The following is a 25856-nucleotide window of genomic DNA, read 5'->3' on the forward strand; positions in this document are numbered from 1 at the left end:
CATTGCCACTGGCTGTGAGGGTGATGGTGGCTGGAGCTGGAGATATTTGTAATATTTCGCAGTTTGCTGTCTACTGTTGCATAAGGATGGTCACTGAGGCGCTCTATTCAAAGTGAACTAACTACATTTCATTCTCTCCTTCCAGAGACAAACAGGCGGAGTGAGCACGAGGCTTCGCTAGGATTGCAGGAGCCATTGACTGCATCGCTTTGTGGGAGCTGCACATCAACTCCGCCATGTACCAGAACTGAATGGGATTCCATTCCCTCAATGCCCAGCTGGGGTGTGCGACCATAGGCAGCGAATCATGCAGGTCAATGCTCGGTATCCTGGCAGCAGTCATGATACCTTCATCCTGCGGCAGTCCGCTGTGCCATCTGCATTTCAACCACCACGGCAAATCAAGAGTAACTATTGGCTGACAAGGACTATCTGCTGATGACATGGCAGATGATTCCAGGTACACAATCCAATGTGCATTAGGTGCAGCAATAGGTGCACAGCATGGTTACAATGGAAACCATACTGCCACACAAAATGTGATAGAGCAGATAATTGTGGAGCTAAAACAACACTTCCACTACCTGGACCGCTCTGAAGGAGCCCTGCATTACTTGGCAGAGCAAGTGTCAAGAATCGTAGTGATCTGCTGCATGCTGCACAGCCTTGCCATCATGAGAGCACAGCCCTTGCCATCAGTTATACAGAGAGCAGCGGAGAAAGAGGAGGAGGAAGCGGCAGGGAGGAGGAGCCAGACAGCCTCTTTCTGCCCGAGTTGTCCATGAAGAACACATCCAAATGCAATGCTAGTAACCGCTACCTCAATTCCCCATTCACCAACAGACCCACACCCTCCCTTCCCTGTCACTAACCATCCACTGGGCCACAAGGCAAAAATAAAAGCCACCACAAAACAAACATTCTAAACCAAATTTGTAAATTAAACTATGCCATATTGCATACAAAAGTATCAACCTTGTGCATTCCCTTAGTACCTGTCTTCTGTGTGCTCCTATGCAGAGCTACCTCAATGGCTGCAACACGGCTGGTGAAACGCTGTTGGCTTTAAGTAGGGGAGATGGCAGATGGCCTTGCAGGATGACCCCGAGCGCTCTGGGATAATTGGCTGACAGACAACAGCAAGGGTAGTGGGAGAGGTGGCTGGACAAATGCTGTCTTCCCGCGAGAGGACAGTAGGTTCGTGCTCCACGGAACCACTGCCACTCTCCCGGGGCGGTGCCTCAGCAATTCTAGTAATCTGTTGTAAGAGGCAGTGCTGGACTGCTGTGATACCCTGAAAGTCCCTTTGAACACTGCCATCCACAGCCTTCATGACAGCAGTCTGAGCTTCCACTGCAGCACTCAGACGTTGGTTGGCTGCTGCTTGTGCTGCAATGGAAGTAATGACATCGGCCATCAGAGGCTGCATCATGGTTGGTTCCACAAGTTTATGAACAAAGTTGGCCACCACTTCCACGCTGGAAAGGATGGGCTCCAAGCTCTGCGTAAAGCCCTGTGCCTACTTGGTGCTGGACTCCTCCATGCTCCTTGACATTGCACTCAGGCTTTCCAATGCACCAAGCATTTCGTTGTTCACATCCATCAGCCTTCTTCTGAAGGCCGCCCCATTGAAGTCCTCCTCTGAGTCCTCAGCAGCAGAACCTGTGTGTGAACATGCTGCAGGCCACTCATGCCCGGTGTCTCACCACGTGCAAATCCCACCTCTATACTATCCTCTAAATTACGCGTAGTGTCAGTATCTGAGCTGGTGGCTGCGAGTGTGAAATCAGGTGATGGTGCACCTTCATCATCATTGTCTTCTTGCTGTTCCTCCACTGCCTGGTCAAGTATCACTTCTTGCGTATCTGAAAGGAGAAAGGCACAAGAGTAAGGTTGTGGTGAGGGGACGGGGGGAAAAGTAAGAGGTGCATGCTTACACCATCTGCAGCTTATAAATCAGAAGAGATTGTGGGATGAGAAGGAAGTGGGATGTGGGAAGAGGATATGAGGATACCATCTTTTATGTATGTTAACTGGGTTTTACCTGCCACCGGAGGGCGCGACTGTCGGAGTTCTAATGGTCACTGGCAGACACGTGCAAGCCATGTATATAATGTTGACAGCCATGTTGAATCCTCAATTTGAGAATAAATAAACTGGAGTAAGGTCATGTTTGAACTAGCTCACCGTACTTAGCCTCGTGGAGTTATTCGATATTTAACAATTGGCAACGAGTTAAAAATACGAATTTTCACGCAACCTACACCAAAGAGCTCATACCAGTCATTGGCAGCCCGACAGTAAAGGTATCGTACGATGGAGTTGTGCATGATTTACCATTGTGGATCATTCCAGGCAATGGCCAACGCTGTTCGGCAGGGGTGGGCTTGAGAAAATTAAATGGAACTGGAACGATATTAAAGCCTTATCATCAGTGGATGACGCATCGTGTGCTCAAGTGCTGAGCAAGTTTCCCTCGTTGTTTGAACCAGGTATCGACAACTTCACGGGAGCCAAGGTGCTGATCCACATAGGCCCGGATGCAAGACCCGTCCATCACAAGGCTCGGGCGGTTCCGTACATGATGAGGGAGAAGGTCGAGATTGAACTGGACAGACTTCAACGGGAAGGAATCATATCACCAGTCAAGTCCAATTGTCCCAGTGTTGAAAAGTGATGACACGGTTAGGATCTGCGGCGACTACAAGGTAACAATCAACCGAGTCTCGATACAGGATCAGTACTGTTACCCAAGGCTGACAACCTGTTTGCAATGCTAGCGGGGGGGAAGTCGTTTACCAAATTAGACCTGACCTCCGCTTACATGACACAGGAGCTGGTCGAATCATCGAAAAAACTGACGTGCATCAACACGCACAAAGGACTGTTTATATACCACAGATGTCCTTTCAGAATTTGCTCGGTGGCAGCCATATTTCAGAGAAACAGGGAGAGTTTGCTGAAGTCCGTCCCAAGAACTGTCGTGTTCCAAGATGATATCCTGATCATTGGTCGCGATGTCACCGAATACCTGCACAACCTGTTCTACGTCGTCTGGACAGAGTGGGACTCAGGCTAAAACGCTCCAAGTGCGTTTTCATGGCAACAGAAGTCAAATTCCCGGGGAGAAAGATTGCAGCAGATGTAATTAGGCCTATGGACTCGAAGACAGAGGCCATCAAGAATGCACCCAGACCCCAGAGTGTGACGGAGCTGTATTTGTTCCTGGGTCTTCTCAACTATTTCGGTAACTTTTTACCTAGTTTGACCACATTGCTAGAGCCCTTGCACATGTTGCTGAGAAAGGGTAATGACTGGGTTTTGGGCAAATCTCAAGACAGAGCCTTTGAGAAGGCCAGGAACCTGCTATGTTCCAATAAATTACCCATGTAAGCGGTTAGTGCTGGCCTGCAAAACCTCATCATATGGGATCGTTTGTGTGCTCCAGCAAGCCAATGTATAAGGCAAACTCTAACCAAATGCATACAGAAGTCTGTCTAAGACTGAAAGAGCCTATAGTACGGTCGAGAAAGAGGCTTTAGCATGCGTATATGGGGTTAAGAAAATGCACCAACAAGCCATTCATTTCATTGTTTTCTGAGAACAAAGGTATAAACACCAATGCCTCATCCCACATCCAAAGATGGGCTCTGACATTATCCACTTATGATTATGTCATCCGCCACAGACCAGGCACTGAAAACAACCGGGGTGGAAATGCCGCAGCCCGCAGACTTGCTGCTGGTCATGGACACCTTCGAGAGCGAGGGGTCAGCTGTCACAGCTCGCCAAATTAGGACCTAGACCAGCCAGGATCCTGTACTGTCAAGCGTAAACATAGAAATATAGAAAATAGGTGCAGGAGTAGGCCATTCGGCCCTTTGAGCCTGCACCACCATTCAATGTGATCATAGCTGATCATTCACCTCAGTACCACTTTCCTGCTTTCTCTCCATACCCCTTGATCCCTTTAGCTGTAAGGGCCATATCTAACTCCCTCTTGAATATATCCAATGAACTGGCATCAATAACTCAATGCGGTAGGGAATTAGACAGGTTGACAACTCTCTGAGTGAAGAAGTTTCTCCTCATCTCAGTCCTAAATGGCTTACCCATTATCCTTAGACTGTGTCCCCTGGTTCTGGACTTCCCTAACATCGGGAACATTCTTCCAGCATCTAACCTGTCCAGTCCCATCAGAATTTTATATGTTTCTATGAGATCCCCTCTCATCCTTCTAACTACAGTGAATACAGGCCCAGCCGATCCAGTCTCTCTTCATATGTCGGTCCTACCATCCCGGGAAATAGTTTGGTGAACCTTCGCTTCACTCCCTCAATAGCAAGAACGTCCTTCCTCAGATTAGGAGTCCAAAACTGAACACAATATTCTAGGTGAGGCCTCACTAAGGCCCTGTACAACTGCAGTAAGACCTCCCTTCTCCTATAGTCAAATCCCCTAGCTATGAATCAACGTACCATTTGCCTTCTTCACCGCCTGCTGTACCTGTATGCCAACTTTCAGTGACTGATGTACCATGACACCCAGGTCTAGTTGCACTTCCCCTTTTCTTAATCTGCCGCCATTCAGATAATATTCTGCCTTCGTGTTTTTGCCCCCAAAGTGGATAACCTCACATTTATCCACATTATACTGCATCTGCCATGTATTTGTCCACTCACCTAATCTGTCCAAGTCACCCTGCAGCCTCTTAGCGTCCTCCTCACAGCTCACACCGTCACCCAGCTTAGTATCATCCGCAAACTTGGAGAGATTACATTCAATTCCTTCATCTAAATCATTAATGTATATTGTAAATAGCTGGGGTCCCAGCACTGAGCCCTGTGGCACCCCACTAGTCATTGCCTGCCATTCTGAAAAGGACCCATTTATCCCGACTCTCTGCTTCCTGTCTGCCAACCAGTTCTCTAACCACGTCAGTACTTTACCCCCAATACCATGTGCTTTAATTTTGCACATCAATCTCTTGTGTGGGATCTTGTCAAAAGCCTTTTGAAAGTCCAAATACACCACATCAACTGGTTCTCCCTTGTTCACTCTACCAGTTACATTCTCAAAAGATTCTAGAAGATTTGTCAAGCACGATTTCCCTTTCATAAATCCATGCTGACTTGGACTGATCCTGTCACTGCTTTCCAAATGCGCTGCTATTTCATCTTTAATAATTGATTCCAACATTTTCCCCACTACTGATGTCAGGCTAACCGGTCTATAATTACCCGTTTTCTCTCTCCCTCCTTTTTTAAAAAGTGGTGTTACTTTAACAACTCTCCAGTCCATAGGAACTGATCCAGAGTCGATAGACTGTTGGAAAATGATCACCAATGTATTTCTAGGGCCACTTCCTTAAGTACTCTGGGCTGCAGACTATCAGGCCCCGGAGATTTATCGGCCTTCAATCCCATCAATTTCCCAAACACTATTTCCCGCCTAATCAGGATTTCCTTCAGTTCCTCCTTCTTACTAGATCCTCGGTCCCCTAGTATTTCTGGAAGGTTATTTGTGTCTTCCTTTGTGAAGACAGAAGACAGAACCAAAGTATTTGTTCAACAGTTCCCCATTATAAATTCACCCGAATCTCTTCACAGATCTATAGAAACTTTTGCAGTCAGTTTTTATGTTCCCAGCAAGCTTCCTCTCATACTCTATTTTCCCCTTCCTAATTAAACCCTTTGTCCTCCTCTGCTGAATTCTAAATTTCTCCCAGTCCTCAGGTTTGCTGCTATTTCTGGCCAATTTATATGCCTCTTCCTTGGATCTAACACTATCCTTAATTTCCCTTGTTAGCCACGGTTGAGCCACCTTCCTCATTTTATTTTTGCTCCAGACAGGGATGTACAATTGTTGAAGTTCATCCATGTGATTTTTAAATGTTTGCCATTGCCTATCCGCCGTCAATCCTTTAAGTATCACTCACCAGTCTATTCTAGCCAATTCACTTCTCATACCATCGAAGTTACCTTTCCTTAAGTTCAGGACCCTAGTCTTGAATTAATTGTGTCACTCTCCATCTTAATAAAGAATTCTACCATATTATGGTCACTCTTCCCCAAGGAGCCTCGCACAACAAGATTGCTAATTAGTCCTTTCTCATTACACATCACCCAGTCTAGGATGGCCAGCCCTCTAGTTGGTTCCTCGACATATTGGTCTAGAAAACCATCCCTAATACACTCCAGGAAATCCTCCTCCACCGTATTGCTATCAGTTTGGTTAGCCCAATCAATATGTAGATTAAAGTCGCACATGATAACTGCTGTACCTTTAGTGCACGTATCCCTAATTTCTTGTTTGATGCTGTCCCCAACCTCACTACTACTGTTTGGTGGTCTGTACACAACTCCCACTAGCGTTTTCTGTCCTTTGATATTCCGTAGCTCCACCCATACAGATTCCACATCATCCGAGCTAATGTCCTTCCTTACTATTGCATTAATTTCCTCTTTAACCAGCAACGCTACCCCACCTCCTTTTCCTTTCTGTCTATCCTTCCTGAATGTTAAATACACCTGGATGTTGAGTTCCCAGCATTGTTCATCCTGGAGCCATGTCTCCGTGATGCCAATTATATCTTATTCATTAATTGCTGCCTGGTGTGTCCTAAATGGAATTGGTCTGCCATTCTCAGGGAAATGAAAGATTAAATTAAGCCTTATAGCCGCCGCAAAGATGAATTGTCGATTCAGTCTGATTGTCTGTTATGGGGTAATTGTGTTGTTATGTCAAAAAAAGGCAAGGAAACTTTTGTGCAAGATTTACACAGTACCCACCCCAGCATTGTCATGATGAAGGCCATTGTCAGGTCTCATTTTTGGTGGCCCGGCATTGACTTGTACTTGGAGTCATGCGTGCATCAGTGCAACACTTGCATGCAACTGAGTAAAGCACCTGTGGAGGCTCCGCTGAGTCTGTTGTCATGGCCATCCAAACCGTGGTCAGGGATCTACATAGACTTTGCCGGCCCCTTTCTCGGTAAAATGTTTTTAGTGGTAGTGGACGCTTACTCCAAATGGACTGAATGCATAACCATGTCATCCAGCACATTCACAGCCACTGTTGAAAGCCTCCGGCTATGTTCACCACCCATGACCTGCCCAACATCCTTGTCAGCGACAATGGACCGTGTTTCACCAGTTCGGAGTTCCATGAGTTTATGACCCATAATGGCATCAAGCATGTCAGGTCTGCCCCTTTCAAACCTGCATCTAACGGTCAAGCGGAGTGGGCTGTCCAAACCATTAAGCAGAGCCTAAAATGCATGACTCACTGCTCCCTGCAGACCCACTTGTCCCGCATTCTGCTCAGTTACCGGACGAGACCCCACTCGTTCACCGGGGTCCCTCCTGCCGAGCTGTTAATGAAGAAAGGCCTCAAAACCAGGCTCTCCCTTGTACACCCGGCTCTCAATGATCACGCCGAAACCAGAAGGCAACGGCAGCAATGGTACCACGATCGCGCGGCCGTATCACGTGACATTGCTGTTCATGACTCTGTGTTTTTCCTGAATTGTGGTCATGATCCAAAGTGGGTTGCTGGCACGATTTTGGCCAAGGAGGGGAAAAGGTTGTTTGTAGTCAAACTGTTAAATGGCCAAAAGTGCAAGAGGCACATTGACCAAACCAAACTGCGATTCACAGACAACCCAGAACAAATTGAAGATGACATTATCATCGACCAATCAACACACATCCAACCATCAATTGACCCTTGTGTCATTCACGAAGACGAACCTACCATCCCCGACAGTCATGTCAGACTGACTGCTCTGCAATGCAGCAATGGTCCCACTAACTCACCCAAGCTTGGGTTCGAACTGAGAAGATCAACCAGGGAGTGGAAGGCCCCAGACCGTCTCAACTTCTAAATACAACCTGTACCAAGGACTTTAGGGGGAATGATGTGTTGTATGTTAACTGGGTTTTACCTGCCACCGGATGGTGTGACTGTTGGAGTCCTAATGATCACTGGCAGATACGTGCAAGCCGTGTATATAATGTTGGCAGCCAAGGATTCTAATCCTCAGTTTGAGAATAAATAAACTGGTGTAAGATCATGCTGAACTAAACCTCGTGGAGTTATTCGATACTTAACACCATCATTTCAACTGATTCAGCCCCGCCGTTGACCACAGGCTCAGCAATTGCCATTCCAATAATAGCCAGCACATCTCCTCCATGGGGGTTAGACATGCAGGTGAACCTGTCCCGCTATGGATAGCCCCTGCTGCCTCCGGTTGTACGCCACCTTGTCCTGCCAGAGAGAGAAATATTTCAATGATTGTTGTGCAATCTGCTTGGGTGATGTAGCTCTCATGACTGAATATCTGGTAGTCTGTGCCAGCAGTGAGATGTGAGTGTGAGGCTTGCAGCAGTGCTAAGTGTGTGAGGGTGAGGTGAAGCACATGAATGTTAGGGTTGAGTTCTGATTAACAAAAATTGTCAGTAGGTGAGTGATGGGATGTGGTGCATTGAGCAGTGTGTGAGGTTAGTGATGCAGTTGGTAGGATACGGCATTTGAAGATGCATTCACTGACCTTGACCACTCGTGTGAGCTCATTCAACTTCTTGTGGCATTGCATCCCGGTCCTTGGGGCTTGACTCCTGGCACTGACCTCCACGACTATTTGTTCCCACTGCTTTTTGAGTGTGTGTCTGCAGAGCCTCGTAGCCCCGTCTGCTAATTTCCACCTCCTCCACCAAGGCCTCTAGTAAAGCAACCAAAAACCTTAGAGCCCATTCTCTCCCATGTTGTGCCATTCCTCACTGTTTCCCAGGACAGATCCACTGCCCGCATGACCCCCAGCACCTGCTCCAGCCACAATGCACCTCCCCTTCAAGAGGTGCAGGCTAGCAGTAAGTGGTACAGGCTAGCTTTAACTAGTGCTCACAAGTGACTAGTTGCTCCCTGCTGATGCACCTAGGCAATGAACAGTGCAGTTAGCACTCGCTGGACTCATGGGGTTGGGGGCAATAAATTAGCACGGATAAAGGATTGTTTAAAGGACAGAAAACAGAGAGTTGGAATAAACGTGTCATTTTCAGGTTGGCAGGCTGTTATTAGCGAGGTGCCGCAATGTTCAGTGTTGGAGCCTCAGCTATTTACAATCTATATTAATGATGAAGGGACCGAATGTAATATATCCAAGTTTGCTGACAATACAAAGCTAGGTGGGAAAGTAATCTGTGAGGAGGACAGAGCCTGCAAAGGATTATAGACAGGTAAAGTGAGTGGGCAAGACACTGGCTGATGTAGTATAATGTGGGGAAATGTGAGGTTATTCACTTTGGTAGGAAGAATAGAAAAACAGAATGTTTTTTAAATGGTGAGAAACTATTAAATGTTGGTGTTCAGAGAGATTTGGGTGTCCTTGTATATGAAACACAGAAAGTTAACACACAGGCACAGCAATCTATTAGGAAGGCAAATGGTATGTTGGCCTTTATTACAAAGGGCCGTGACTGGCAAGTCGAACATATTGTTTCTCGATTTCAAACCTTCCCTTTAAATTTCGCCCCGCAAGCGGCCTACAGACCGGTACGTGCCCCTTGATGCTGCCGTGAGCATCGCCCCGTGCGGCTTCAGGGGGCATTACCGAAATTTCGCTGTGGGATGAAAACGGGTCGAAGCACACGGCGATGGCGTTGTCATCGACGGCACAGCGGAGCAGGGCGCTACCGGTTATGCTGAACCCCCACGGAATTTTGCGGGATTCATTAGTGGCACCACACCTGGGCGAAAAGTCGTGCCTGGGAGAAAACGCCCCAAATTTCTCCCCCTAAGGGAATGAAGAGATATGGGTTCGGGCAGAAAAGTGGAGCTGAGGTCAAAGATCAGCCATGATCTTATTCAATGGCGGAGCAGGCTCGAGGGGCCATATGGTTTACTCCTGCTACTAATTTTTGTTATTATGGATGTGATGCTGAAATCATGTTCATAAGTAGGCAGCACAAAGTTGGTGTGCTGCTTCATTTCAATCAATAGGCACATCACGATCCCTGCACCAGGTTTTGGGGGCTATCCTATTTAGCCACCTATATAATTTATTTATTATATATCACTGACTGTATTACATATTTATAATATAAATCTCGAACATTATATGATGTATTGATAATATCAATCACTGATTCTGTATTATGTTTTTATAATATTTAGAAGGAATAATGCATTGTGAGTTCTGCATGATGTTTAGGTGTCAGGTAATAATCCCTCACGATATTGCAGGGGCTCGCGCTCCAGCTCTTATACATCTGACCTGCGATGGTGTCCAACAGCCCAGGGGCAGCACGGGCCAGCCCATACTGTGATATGTGTGCGCACTGGGTCCGTGCAGCAGAGCGGGTCTCCAGTCATCCTGGTTAACCGTTGCCACTGGATAAAGGCCGAGCTCTGTCAAGCCCGTGTGGTGGCTGATGTGCAATGGTCACCACACATTAAAAAAATCCACGCATAGGCATCTTCCACCCCTGGAGTTCAGGACTGGGATATAGGATCCTTCATTGAAATATCTGCGAACTCATTCCTTTTGGTGTGGAAGCAAGTCATCCTTGTTCGAGGGACCGCCTATGATGATGATGCTGATACACCCCAGACATGTTCAGTGAGAACGCCATTTAGAAGGCGAATGTAACGGGAGAGAATGGGGATGGGAGGGAAATACCCGAGCAGAGTGTTTACTTGTCAGACACATACTGCAGCAGCACCCAGTGTCCAGGATATTTGAACAGCCTGGCTGAATATGTAGATTGTGTTTTGATGTAATGTTACCTGGTCATCATTCTAATTACCCAGCACAGCACCATCTATAGGCACAACTGGTACTGCATGAAATGATTTAGTTCATTTCACATTTCATATAAAAACTCTATATAAACAAAATGTCCTGTCAGTAATTTACAATTTGAGTACATTATACAGTGCCAGTAATTGATATCATCAGTAAATAATAACTGCCTGTGATTTAGAAGAACTCAATATGATAGTGATTCACAGAAATACATAAGCCCTGAATTCATTCAGCATTTTCTTTCATAAAATGTAAAACATTGGCACTATATAATGTATTTATAATGTAAACAACTGGGACTGCATTGTGTACTTATAATATTAATTGATTGCTCTGTGACATCCTGTTCTGTTTCTATTTGAGAATCACACATTTAAGAGAAAAGGTTCAACAAATAAGTTTGTTAATCTCCAGACATTCCAGCTCATTATTCAGCTCCAACCCCTGTCCAGTATAATCTAACCACCATTTAATTGTGTGGTACATTCGGGCCTGAATATCACTTTGCACCAGAATTACTGCTATGGATCCAAGTATTGATTATTGTAGATGTCTGTAATCTGGAACAATTGTGTGCAATTTCATATCTAACAGGCGATTGATTTCAGAGAGATGGTTAAAGCTGTGTGACCTTGGTTGATATTTTACCAGTTCTGGTTATTCCTGTTTATGAATAACAGGCAACTGGTCAATTAGTGCTGTGGTTACTTTGTTTAAACATTTGCAAGTTTATGTTAACTATTCCCAGTTCAAAACTATTGGATCCAGATTTACCAACCGAGTGGAGAGGCTAAGATTGTTGAGCTTGTTGAATTTTATCTCACAGTTTGGAAACATTATTAATGTGCAAACCAACCAGCAAATTCAGGGATTAATAAATATGGTGTAAGTTGCAAATCTCCACAACATGCTGGTTGATTTACGCCACTCCGCCATTTGCTTAGCAAAAACAGAATCTCGCCCTCAGCCTTCCCATTATTTTGAAGAACTTGCTGGATTTGTACATTAATTGTCACTAGTTGTGGTTATTAAGAGTGTAAGTACCCTTTCAACAATGTTATAATGGTTTATGTAATGTCAATCAACATTCTAGGAACATTTTAACCAGTTGTATTTAGAGATTTAAAAAATGACAAATTAAAATTTCTAAAATTACTTTTTTACTTTTCCTTTTTTTCTCTTTTTCTCTCTCTCTCTCTCTCTCTCAATCCAATCTTTCTCTCCCTCTCTGTATTTCTCCTTCTGCACCTGATTTGACTCTAATTTAGCCTCCTTCTCTGCTATTCCTCTGTTGCTTTCGCAATCCTTAAACCTCATTGACAAGATACACTGTTGGTCCCACAGTTCATTAAGGTCCCAGATGCCCTGTTGTCCTTGTTACCAGATCACACTTCCAGTGAGTTACAGTACAAAAAATAATGTGCTGAAGGATCCATCAGGAAGTCTAACGAGGCACGCCGCAAAATGCCCCGCTCCAGCAACATCCAGCCCAATAAGTTTAACTCTGCAGATACCTGACTGTGCAACCTCTGAAACTGGCTTGTCTTGTACATGTGCCATGTGTCCAAGGATGGAGAAGATGGCAAATCCAGCAAACACACTCGTAGCACAATTAACAACACAGATAATTATGGTATCTGTGTAACAGTTGTTGTGGAATTTGTTGTAGGATGACAGTGTTATTAAACTGCCCCAACACACTGAGAGTGAATAGAAAATTTGTACTGCAGCATCTTTCCAGACCTGGTAAATAATAGAAAGAATTAGTCAGCACCGGGAGATTTTACATGGATTCTTTTAACAGATAAAACAACATTAACCATGAGGAACAAGGGTTGGGCTAGTCCCACAGCTCAATGGTGAGCTGACTGAAGCTCCCTCTGATCAATAATGTCTCCCTTAAATAATCGGGCCATCGTTCTGCCTCCCTGTCTATCACTTGCTGCCAAATTCCCTCCAGGAGCTTTGATGCTTTCCACCGTCAGCCATGTTTTCTAGTGAGTGACGATCCTTTACTTGCAGCATGTTCACTCTCACCCAGTGGGCTCCATTCTTTTGTTGAAAGCAGCAACAAAGGAAAGATTTTCACCATAAAATGACGGCTCATATTGAAAGGGCAACTAAATTCCAAGACATAAAAATCATTCTCATTATCAATAGATAGCTTTTATTTCCCTGCATCCTGTTCCATGTCACCCCATCTCATCCCGATCCAACCTATCTCTTCTCTTCCCATCACAACCCTTCCCACTGCTTCCCATCTGCTAACATGAAGAATTTAAAAGCCATAAACAAACTCATTATAATTCAACACAAGGTCTCGGTTAAAAATGTGTCTGGTTTTACAGAAGGAATATGCAATGATTGAAATTAGATTTCCCACATTTGAACAATTATCCAAAAGCAGCACTCGGATTTTCAATGGAATATCCCAAATACTAAAAAAATGAAACAGCTGAAATTCTATGGATTATCCGTGTGTGTTTACCTCAGCATCAGCCAGTTTTGAAAAGTCTGATTGGCTTCCAATGTAGAATTCAATTCCTTTATAGGCTCCCTCCAGGGTAACTCCTCGGATCAGAAGTATGGTGAGAACCACATAAGGGAATATCGCAGTGAAATAAACCACCTGAGCATGGAGAGCAGATTGTTATATTTTCCTGTATTGCTGGTACAACATCTACAGTATTAAAACCAATTGATTGGGAAACTAATATGATTGTAATCAAAGCAGAGATGAAGCAGAAGACAATTGTAGGAATAATAACTACATGAAGGGCATATTTAACACTGAGCTGCTTATTGTAACTGAATAATATTGTGCTATTTACATTCAAATTTATTCCAATCTGCTATTCAGGGAAGTAACACATTTAAACAGGAGAATAGGTCAGAGTGCGATGAATATATTTAACTCCTTCATATTTACTCCTCGGGTTTCTTTACCATTCTCATTGTCCCGACAAATCTCATTTCACTCAAATAAAACCATGACCCTAATCTGCTCCCTCACTTAGCCAGCCCTGCCCAGCCTTCCAGAGCAATTGGAAATTCACAGGTGATGTTAACAGTGACTCTTTGGGGAGTGTGAGATCCATAATTTATGAACACTGCAGGCTTGAGTGATAGCTGAAGATCTTTCTCCTGAGTGAAAGAACAGTAGTAATTCCCCAAACCCCTGAAATCTGCCCCTCATTCTAAGGGCTTCAGTCACTGATACAGGACTTACAAGTGATTTATAAATTCCAGTTTTATTGTTGCAGAAATCTGTACTTTGTCACTGAGTTTTGACTCTATTCATCACCAATTGTTTTACCTTTCTTGAAGATTTGATTCCTTTAGATAGCGCTGCCCCAACTATCAGCCAGGCCAGAAGCAGACAGAGGGCTAAATGCCAGACTATTTCCCCAGTCTCATCCATTGAACTTGTACGGCGCAAAGCCACTTTACTAAATAAAATGATGACAGAAAACATCTTATATAAGAGTACTGTTCATTACACACAATCACATCAGAGTATTTAGTCAAATAAAAATGGATTTGAACAATTTCCAATTTAAAGTTCTCCTTTTAGAAGTAAATTGTTACCAAGAATTGAAATTAAATTTACATAAGAACATATGAAATAGGAGCAGGAGTAGGCCATTTGGCTCCTTGAACCTGCTGCACTATTCAATAAGATCCTGCCTGATTGATCTTGGCCTCAACTCCACTTCCCTGCCCGCTCACCATAACCTTTGACTCCCTTAGTGTTCAAAATCTGTCTATCTCCACCTTAAATATATTCAATGACCCAGACTCCACAGCTCTCTGGGGTAAAGAATTCCAAAGATTCATGACTCTCTGAGAGAATAAATTCCTCTTCATCTCTGTTGTAAATGGGTGATACCTTATTCTGAAACTATGCCCCCTAGTTCTAGATGCCCCCACAAGGGGAAACATCCTCTCTGCATCTGCCTTTTCAAGCCCCCTCTGAATCTTTTACATTTCAATAAGATCACCTCTCATTCTTCTGAACTCCAAAGAGTATAGGCCCAACCTGCTCAACTTTTCTTCATAAGACAACCCATTCATCTCAGGAATCAACCTCATGAACCTTCGCTGAACTGTCTCCAATGCAAGTATATCCCTCCTTAAATAAAGAGACACCAAAACTGTACACAGTACTCCAGGTGTGGTCTCACTAATACCCTGTACAGTTGTAGCAAGACTTCCCTACTTTTATACTCTATCCACCTTGCAATAAAGGTCAACATTCCATTTGCCTTGCTGATTAATATAGAAAAATAGAAAATAGGTGCAGGAGCAGGCCATTCAGCCCTTCGAGCCTTCACCACCATTCAATATGATCAGGGCTGATCATTCAACCTCAGTACCCACCCCAGCCTTCTCTCCATACCCCCTGATCCCTTTAGCCGTAAGGGCCACATCTAACTCTCTTTTGAATATGTCCAACGAACTGGACTGAACAACTTTCTGTGTCAGAGAATTCCACAGGTTCACAACTCTCTGGGTGTAAAAGTTTCCCCTCATCTCAGTCCTATATGATTTACCTTAGAGTACTTGCTGTACCTGCATTCTAACTTTTTGTGTTTCATGTGCATGGATCCCCAGATCCCTCTGTACCTCAGTATTTTGTAATCTATCCCCATTTAAATACTACTTTGCTCTTTTATTTTTCCTACCAAAGTGGATAACCACACATTTTCCCACATTATACTCCATCAGCCAAATTTTTGCCCACTCACTTAGCCTATCTATATCCCTTTGCAGATTCTTTGCGTCCTCCTCACAACTTGCTTTCCTGCCTATCTTTGTATCATTAGCAAATTTGTCTACATTACACTCGGTCCCTTCATGCAAGTCATTAATATAGATTGTAAATAGTTGAGGACCCAGCACTGATCAGTGTGGCACCCCACTAATTACAGTTTGCCAACTGGAAAATGACCCATTCATCCCGATTCTCTGTTTTCTGTGAGTTAGCCAATTCTCTACCCATGCTAATATATTACCCTCAACACTGTGAACTTTTATCTTATGCAGTAACCTTTTATGTGTCACCTTATCAAATGCCTTTTGGAAATCCAAACGCACAGCATCTACTGGTTCCCTTTTATCCACCCTGCTCGTTACATCCTCAAAGAACTACAGCAAATTTGTCAAATATGATTTCCCTTTCATAAAACCATGATGACTCTGCTTGACTGTATTATTATTTTTTAAATGTCTTGCTACTACTTCCTTAATAATGGAATCCAGCATTTTCCCAATGATAGAAGTTAGGCTAACTGGTCAATAATTTCCTGCTTTCTGTCTCCCTCCTTTCTTAATTAGGGGTGTTACAATTGCGGTTTTCCAATCTGCTCGGACCTCTCCAGAATCAAATTTTGGTAGATTACAACCAATGCATCCACTATCTCATTTAAGACCCTAGGATGTAGGCCATCAGATCCAGAGGTTTTGTCCACCTTTAGTTCCATTAGTTTGCTTACTACTTGTTCTCTAGTGATAGTGATTGTTTTAAATTTCCCCCTCCCAATAGCCCCTCGATTATCAATCATTGGGATGCTTTTAGTGCCTTCTACTGCGAAGACAGATACAAAATATTTGTTCAAAGTTTCTGCCATTTCCCTGTTTATCATTATTAATTCCCCAGTCTCATCCTCTGAGGGACTAACATTTACTTTAGCTACTCTCTTCCTTTCCATTTAACTGTAGAAGCTCGTACTGTCTGTTTTTATATTTCTTGCTAGTTGACTCTCATAATCCATCTTCTCTCTATTACTTTTTAGTCATCCTTTGCTGGTTTCTAAAAATGTCCCAATCCTCTGCCCTTCCACTAATCTTCGCAACATTATATGCATTTGTTTTCAATTTGATACCATCCTTTACTTCCTTAGTTAGCCGTGGATGATTCATCCTTCTCTTAGAGTCTTTCTTTCTCACTGGATATTGATTTGATATCCTTAATGATATTTCTCTTTATTTTTATTGATGTTTTTAAATTTAAAGCTTTTTTTAAACAGTGATTGCTGAAGAGAATTCCTGGAGAGCTGATTTGAAGGAGTTCCTGTCAGTGCTTCATTGACTGACTTACAAAGCACTGTTAAAACTACCTGGGTTAGTCACTGTATCTCCCAATGAATTCAGCTCCTTCATATTGTTAAACATGGGACCTGCTCCCAGACAGTTTCCCCATTTCAGTTACCAGGTCTGTGGGTTAAACACAATACTGTATTGAAATAAAAACAGAGAGAAAGGGATGTCAGTCACAGATAATTTGAACCATTTAAGGTTTCGGAGTTCTAGTGGTAAATCTCTTCCTTGAAGAACAAGAAAATAAAAATTACTCAGTAAAGGTTTCACTGTATATATATTGTTAATCCTGCAGTGTTAGAAACCAGGACGCTGTTAACTAATAGAAACATAGAAACATAGAAAATAGGTGCAAGAGTAGGCCATTCGGCCCTTCGAGCCTGCACCGCCATTCAATGAGTTCATGGCTGAACATGCAACTTCAGTACCCTATTCCTGCTTTCTCGCCATACCCCTTGATCCCCCTAGTAGTAAGGACTACATCTAACTCCTTTTTGAATATATTTAGTGAATTGGCCTCAACAACTTTCTGTGGTAGAGAATTCCACAGGCTCACCTCTCTCGGGGTGAAGAAGTTTCTCCTCATCTCGGTCCTAAATGGCTTACCCCTTATCCTTAGACTGTGACCCCTGGTTCTGGACTTCCCCAACATTGGGAACATTCTTCCTGCATTTAACCTGTCTAAACCCATCAGAATTTTAAACGTTTCTATGAGATCCCCTCTCATTCTTCTGAACTCCAGTGAATACAAGCCCAGTTGATCCAGTCTTTCTTGATATGTCAGTCCCGCCTTCCCGGGAATCAGTCTGGTGAACCTTCGCTGCACTCCCTCAATAGCAAGAATGTCCTTCCTCAAATTAGGAGACCAAAACTGTACACAATACTCCAGGTGTGGCCTCACCAAGGCCCTGTACAACTGTAGTAACACCTCCCTGCCCCTGTACTCAAATCCCCTCGCTATGAAGGCCAACATGCCATTTGCTTTCTTAACCGCCTGTTGTACCTGCATTCCAACCTTCAATGACTGATGTACCATGACACCCAGGTCTCGTTGCACCTCCCCTTTTCCTAATCTGTCACCATCTGTCACCTTTCAGATAATAGTCTGGTTCTCTGTTTTTACCACCAAAATGGATAACCTCACATTTATCCACATTATACTTCATCTGCCATGCATTTGCCCACTCACCTCACCTAATGAAAGGGCCCCTGTTGTGATGTTAGTTTGTAACAGACATATGATGTAAATAATACCTCTATCTAAATCAAACAGCTTTTCACTCATTAAACAGGACATTCACCCAAGTGACCATCCCAAGAGGAAGCTACTGGTACAGCTGTGCAGTTATAGGTGCAGCGATCTGTAGCAATTTACTTACTCCCAGTATTGCTCACTTGGACCCTGGTGAGGAACGTAGATTTCTGATCCATTCGTGCACGTTTCATTGTTTGCCTGCAGCCATGTTGTATTAATTATTTCAAAATATCCATCATCCAGAGTGAGATTGCAGAGTGGATCTGGAAAATGTGGAATGTGTTTTAGAAATACATTTAATTGGGAACGATGCTGCGATTTCTGGTCATATAATCAGGACCACTGTTTCACTCTGACTGAATCAGTCCAAACCATTTTATTACATGGGTGAGGCTGTGGATGGGTCAGAATACAGAGGTACAGTCTGCACACTCCACTCACAGCACAGTCTCACCTGTAATGCAGGCAGCACGCCAACTTCTACTATTCCCCTAATTTAAATTTTCTGACCAATCAGATTCTACCAGAAACACATTCCACCCAACCATATTGCAGCAAGAAGGTTCCTCACTCACCTTCCAAAGATTCACCACTCTCTGAGTGAAGAAATTTCTCCTTATTTCAGTCCTAAATGACCGACGGCATATTCTGAGACTGTGACCCCTGGTTCTAGACTCCCCAGCCAGAGGAAACATTCTCCTTGCATCTACCCTGTCAAGCCTTGCAAGAATTTTATATGTTTCAATGAGATCAACTCTCATTCTTCTAAACTTTAGAGAAAATAAGCCTAGTCCACTTAATCTTTCCTTATAGGACAATCCCTCTATCCCAGGAATCAGTCTGGTGAACCTTCGCTGCACTTCCTCTATGGCAAGATTATCCTTCCTTTGGTAAGGAGACCAAAAATGTACACAGTACTCCAGGGCCCTATATAATTGCAATAAGTCATCTTTACTCAGTCCCAGTCTGTATAATAAGAGTTTCTTCAAAATTTAAAACATTTTTTTTTCTCTTCCAGATGTTTCATACTGATCCATCACATCTAAGATTATAAAATTGGTTCTGCTCAATTCAAACAGAATTAATCTTTGATATCTTACAAACTAAAAGTTTGGAGTCCTGAGTCGAACAGCAGGACTCCGTGAGAGGTGTCAAGAAAGGGAACGAGAACAAGGCATTGAAGTAGAAGGAACAAAAAGAGCTCTTTGTGAGAGGCATTCAGAGTAATGGCTATACAGAAGATGGGAGACACATTGGGAAAAACTCACGTGAAAGAAAAAGTGATAAAAAGATTCCTGTACAAACAGAGATACGCAGACAAGAGAAACTATTTGAGACACAAACAGAGATAGAAAGAGATAGACATGAACAGTGGGCACAAACAAGCAAAAAGAGCATGAGAAAATATACAAGTTGAGATGCAAGGTAGAAAGAGAATTACCCAATAGAAGTTAACACAGTACCTTTGGGAGTCCTGCTGCATGTTTCATCTGCACCCCACCACCTGAAGCAGTCTGCCCACGGCAGGGGGGATTGGAAGGAAGCAAATAAGTAGAACAGGCTGTAGCCGATGATGCAAGGGTAGACAATGTTGGAAATTGTAATCACAAGGACCATTGTGATCCCCACACCTTAAAATGGAATGAGGAATAGGAGTTTAGATTAGAAACTATTTAACTAAATTCTTTCACATGGATTCAGCTGGTCGGACAAACCAATTGTGTTTTGCTGCAATCGAGCACCATAGTAATTTCTGTTGTGAACAGTGAGACTGTCCCGGATAACTACACTTGTAGGAAATGTCACTGCCTTGAGTCACTCTGCTCAGAGGCATTGAGCTAGAGCGTAAGTTAGGGACATTCTGACCCGTAAGGGAGTGGGTGAAATATATGTATATAATTAGAAAATAAGAACATAAGAAATAGGAGCAGGAGTAGACCATTTGGCCTTTCAAGCCTCCTCCGTCAATCAACAAGATCATGGCTGATCTTCTACCTCAACTCCACCATTCCGCACTATTCCCATATCCCTTAGTTCCCAAACATTTATCAACCTTGTCCTGAATATACTCAACGACTGAGCCTCCACAGCACTCTGGGGTAGAGAACTTCAAAGATTCACAACCATTTGAACGAAGAAATTTCTCCTCATCTCAGTCCTAAATGGCTGACCCCTTATTCTGAAACTGACTTCCCCAGCCAGGGAAAAAATTTTTTCAACATTAACCCTGTCAAGCCCATTAAGAATTTTGTATGTTTCAATGAGATCACCTCTCATTCTTCTAAACTCTAGGGAATAGTCTACTCAATTTCTCCTCATAGGGCAATCCCTCATCCCAGGAACCAGTCTAGTGAACCTTTGTTGCACTCCCTCTAACAAGTCTGTCTTTCCTTAGGTAAGGAGACCAGAACTGTACATAGTAGTCCAGGTGTGGCCTCACCAATGCCCACGGGAATGGTAGCATAGTGATTAAATTACGGAACTAGTAATCCAGAGGCCTGGACTAATAATCTGGAGATGACAGTTCAAATCCCTTCACAGCAGTGTGGAATCTAATTCAGTTAATCAAATAAATCTGGAATAAAAAGCTAGTATCAGTAATGATGACCATGAAATTATCGGATTGTCGTAAAAACCCATCTGGTTCACAAATGTCCTTTTGGGAAGGAAATCTGTTGTCCTGACCTGGTCTGGCCTATATGTGACTCCAGACCCACAGCAATGTGGTTGACTCTTTACTGCCCTCTTAAATTGCCTAGTAAGCCACTCAGTTGTAACAAACTACTACAAGAAACAATAATAAGAACAAAATCGGATGGACCACCTGGCATTGACCTCGGCACCGGCATCAGACATGACAAAGGCACACCCAGCCCAGTTGACCCTGCAAAGTCCTCTTCATTAACATCTGGGGACTTGTGCCAAATTTGGGAGAGCTGTCCCACAGACTAGTCATGCAACAGCCTGACATAATCAGAATCATAACCTTCAGCCAATGTCCCATCCTCCATCACCATCCCTGGGTATGTCCTGTCCCGACAGCAGGACAGACCCACCAGAGGTAGCGGCTCAGTGGGAGAGAGTTGTATACAGTCGGGAGAGTCCTCTGCACCCCATGAAGACTCATAACTTCAGGTCAAGCATGGGCAAGGAAACCCCCTACTGATTACCACCTACCGCCCTCCCTCAGCTGATGAGTCAGTACTCCTCCATGTTGGGGCTATAAAAAGAACTGGAGCACGCCACTGCAGCTTCAGCGCGAGCTGACACAAATGTGCGACGGCTTCGAGGTGGGTGACTGGGTGACGTCATCAGGATCCAGGTCGCCATTTGGAGCGTGGGCAGGAGCATCGGCAGGGCCCTGGTGCAGCAGAGGAGCAGGAAGGTCATGGCAGACTTGCGACAGGTGATCAGGGCGGAGGAGTAATGAGGGATCGTGGCTGAGATTTGGTGGTTGATCGGGAGGTTCGCCGAATGTTTGGTGCGGAGGGAGATCGTGGCGGAGGTGCAGCGAATGTTTGTGGTGGAGAAGCAGCGAGAGATTGTGGCAGAAGTGCGGTGAATGAGGGAGGGTATGGGGCCCAGAAGAGCCGAGGACTCAGAGGCAGCATGGGCCAGCCCGCACTGCGATATGTGTGCGCACTAGGTCTGTGCAGCAGAGCAGGTCTCCAGTCGTCCTGGTTAACCCTTGCCACTGGATAAAGGCCTAGCTTTGTCAAGCCCATGTGGTGGCTAATGTGCAAAGGTCACCACACATTAAAAACATTCATGCACAGGCATCTTCCACCCCCTCAATTAGAGTTCAGGACTGGAACATCGGGTCCTTCATTGAAACATCTGTGAACTCACGTGGAAGCAAGTCATTCTCATTCGAGGGATCGCCTATGATGACGACTCCATGTTGAACACCACTTTGAAAAAGCATTGAGGATAGCAAGGGCACAGAATGGGGGACACTCAATGTCCATCACCAAGAGTGGCTCCGTAGCACCACTACTGACTGAGCTGGCCAAGTCCTGAAGAATATAGCTGCCAGACTGGGCCTACAGCAGGTCTTGAGAGAACCAACACATGGGACAAACCTACTTGACTTCTTCCTTACCAATCTACCTGTCGCAGATGCATCTGTCCTTGACAGCATTGGTAGCAGTGACCACCGAATAGTCCTTGTGGAGACCAAATCCCATCTTCACACTGAAGACACCCTCCATCGTGTTGTGTGGCACTACCACCGTGCTAAATGCAATAGATTCAGAACAGATCTAGCAACTACAACTGGGTATCCATGAGGCGCCGTGGGTCATCAGCAGCAGCAGAATTGTGTTCCACCACAATCTATAACGTCATGGCCCGGCACATCCCTCACCCTATCATTACCATCAAGTCAGGGGACCAACAGAAGAGCATGCCAGGAGCAGCACGGGTGTACCTAAAAATAAAGTATGAACCTGGGGAAGTTGCAACACAGGACTACATATATGCCAAGCAGCGAAAGCAGCATGATATAGACAGAGCTAAGCGATTCCACAACCAACGGATCAGATCAAAGCTCTTCACTCCTGCCACATCCAGTCGTGAATGGTGGTAGTCAATTAAACAACGAGAGGAGGAGGCTCCATGAATATCCCCATCCTCAATGATGATGGAGCCCAGCACACAAGTGTAAAAGACAAGGTTGAAGTATTTCTTCATCCAGAAGTGCCGAGTGGATGATCCATATTGGCCTCCTCCTGACGTCCCCACCATTATAGAAGCCAGTCTTCAACCAATTCGATTCACTCCATGGGATATCAAGAAGCGGCTGAGCACATTGGATACGGCAAAGGCTATGGGCCCCGACAACATCCCAGCTGTCGCGCTGAAGACTTGTGCTCCAGAACTAGCCACGCCTCTAGCCAAGCTGTTCCAGTACAGCTACAACACTGGCATCTATCCGACAATGTGTAAAACTGTCCAGGTATGTCCTGTTCACAAAAAGCAGGACAAATACCGCCCCATCTGTCTACTTTCAATCATCAACAATGTGATGGAAGGTGTCGTCAACAGTGCTATCCAGCGGCACTTACTCACCAATAGCCTGCTCACCGATACTCAGTTTGGGTTCCACTAGGACCACTCGGCTCCAGACCTCATTACAGCCTTGGTCCAAACAGGGACAAAAGAGCTGAATTCCAGAGGTGAGGTGAGAGTGACTGCCTTTGACATCAAGGCAGCATTTGACTGAGTGTGGCATCAAGGAGCCCTAGTAAAACTGAAGTCAATGGGAATCAGCGGAAAACTGAGTCATACCTAGCACAAAGGAAGATGATTATGGTTGTTGGAGGACAATCATCCCATCCCCAGGACATTGCTGCAGGAGTTGCAGTGTCCTAGGCCCAACCATCTTCAATTGCTTCAACAATGACCTTCTCTCATCATAAGGTCAGAAGTGGGGATGTTTGCTGATGACTGCACCGTATTAAGTTCCATTCGCAACTCCTCAGATAATGAAGCAGTCCATGCTGCATGCAGCAAGACCTGAAAGACATTCAGGCTTGGCCTGATAAATGGCAAGTAAAATTTGCGCCACACAAATGCCAAGCAATGACCATCTCCAACAAGTGAAAGTCTATCCACCTCCCCTTGATATTCAACGACATTACCATCACTGAATCCCCCACCATGAACATCCTGGAGGTCACCATTGACCAGAAACTTAACGAAACCAGCCACATAAATACTATGGCAACAAGAGCGGGTCAGAGGCTGGCTATTCTGCGGCGAGTGTCTCACCTCCTGACTCCCCAAAGCCTTTCCACCATCTACAAGGCACAAGTCAGGAGTGTGAGGGAATACTCTCCACTTGCCTGGATGAGTGCTGCTCCAACAACACTCAAGAAGCTCGACACCGTCCAGGACAAAGCAGCCCGCTTGATTGGCAACTCATCCACCACCTTCAACATTCACTCCCTCCACCATCGGCAAACCGTGGTTGCAATGTGAACCATTTATAAGATGCACTGTAGCAACTCACCACGGCTTGTTCGGCAGCACCTCCCAAACCCACTATCTAGGACAGGGGCAGCAGGCACATGGGAACACCATCACCTGCAACTTCCTCTCCAAGTTACACAGCATCCTGACTTGGAAATATATCGCTGTTCCTTCATTGTCGCTGGCTCAAAATCCTGGAACTCCCTCCCTGACAGCACTGTGGGAGTATCTTCACCACATGGACTGCAGCGGGTCAAGGTGGTGGCTTATCTCCACCTTCTGAAGGGCAATTAGGGATGGGCAATAAATGCTGGCCTCACCAGCAACACCCACATCCCAGAACAAACTTTAAAAAATTGTAGTAAGACTTCTCTACTCTTATACTCTAATCGCTTTGTAACAAAAGCAAACATACCATTTGCTTTCCTAATTACTTGCTGTACCGGCATGTTAACTTTCTGTGATTCTTGTACAAGGACACCCAGGTCCGTCTGAATGCAAACATTTCACAGTCTCTCACCTTTCAAAAAATATTGTGCTTTTTTGTTTTTCCTACTGAAGTGGATAACTTCACACTTCCCCATATTGTATTCCATTTGCCATGTTCTTTTCCACTCAGTCAACCTTTGCAGCCTCCTTGTGTCCTTCTCACAGTTTGCTTTCCCACATAACTTTGTATCATCAGCAAACTTGGATACATTGCACGAAGTCCCTTCATGTAAGTCATTAATATTGATTGTAAATAGCTGAGGCCTAAGCACTGATCCGTGCGTTACCCCTATACTTATAGCCTGCAAACACGAAAAAGTGCTGTTTATTCCTACTCTCTGTTTTCTATCCTTTAACCAATCCTCAATCCGTGCTAGTAATATTACCCCCAACCCCATGTGTCTTAATTTTGTGAAAGAATCTCTTGTGTGGTAGCTTATCGAATGCTTTTTGATAATCCAAATACACTACATTCACTGGCTCCCCCTCATCCATCCTACTAGTTAAATCTTCAAAATACTCGAAGAGATTTGTCAAGTACAATTTCCCTTTCATAAATCCATGTTGACTCTGCCTAATCATATTACAATTTTCTAAGTGTCCTGTTACCACATTCCTAATAATAGATTCTAGCATTTTGCCTACTACTGATGTCAGGATAACTCGCCTATAGTTCCCCGTTCTTTTTCTTCTGCCTTTCTTAAATAGCGGGATTATGTTTGCAACCTTCCAATCCTTGGGGACTGTTCTAGAATCTAGCGAATTCTAGAAGATTAATACCATTGCATCCGCAATCTCTGCAGCTACCTCTTTTAAAACCCGGTCGTCAGGTCCAATTATATTTGATATTTGATATTAGGTTTGAGTGGGAGAAGCAAGAGTCACAACCAAAGCTTTAAATTTAAGTACGATCTTTGAGCCCATAATAAACTGGGCTGAGCTGTTAATAGGTGATCGCACAGACAAAAGGTGGGAAGTTTCCAATGAAGTTTTTGCTGCAATACAAAACCAGGACATACCCCAAAAGACAAGAATTGCTCTTACGCAGTTAAGCAGCCACAGTCAACAAATGAGGTAAGAGACAGTGGGCTGGATTTTCCACTGATCTCTGCCCGGTTTCTCGGTGGTACTGGTCAGTTTGGACGGAAAACCACCTGGCGGAAATTTGGGAAAACAGTTCTGCCGGCGGTTTCAAAATACCGCTCGGGAGCGGACCGCTGGCGTGCACCGTCC

The 25856-nt window shown here is 44.4% G+C and overlaps 1 protein-coding gene across 1 annotated transcript in view; it reads right to left on the bottom strand.

Moving 5' to 3' along the window:
- Positions 1-25856, bottom strand: part of LOC139265220 (sodium- and chloride-dependent neutral and basic amino acid transporter B(0+)-like) — a 104537-nt gene that overhangs the window by 46029 nt on the left and 32652 nt on the right. Inside the window, exons 4-8 of the mRNA XM_070882145.1 lie at positions 19625-19792; positions 18286-18424; positions 14124-14256; positions 13296-13436; positions 12322-12550 (exon numbers count right to left, since the gene is read on the bottom strand). Of these exons, the coding sequence (XP_070738246.1) occupies positions 12322-12550; positions 13296-13436; positions 14124-14256; positions 18286-18424; positions 19625-19792 (810 nt within the window). The remainder of the gene's footprint in view (positions 1-12321; positions 12551-13295; positions 13437-14123; positions 14257-18285; positions 18425-19624; positions 19793-25856) is intronic.

The sequence above is a fragment of the Pristiophorus japonicus genome, chromosome 6 (assembly GCF_044704955.1).
Source record: "Pristiophorus japonicus isolate sPriJap1 chromosome 6, sPriJap1.hap1, whole genome shotgun sequence".
Classification (NCBI taxonomy): Eukaryota; Metazoa; Chordata; class Chondrichthyes; family Pristiophoridae; genus Pristiophorus; species Pristiophorus japonicus.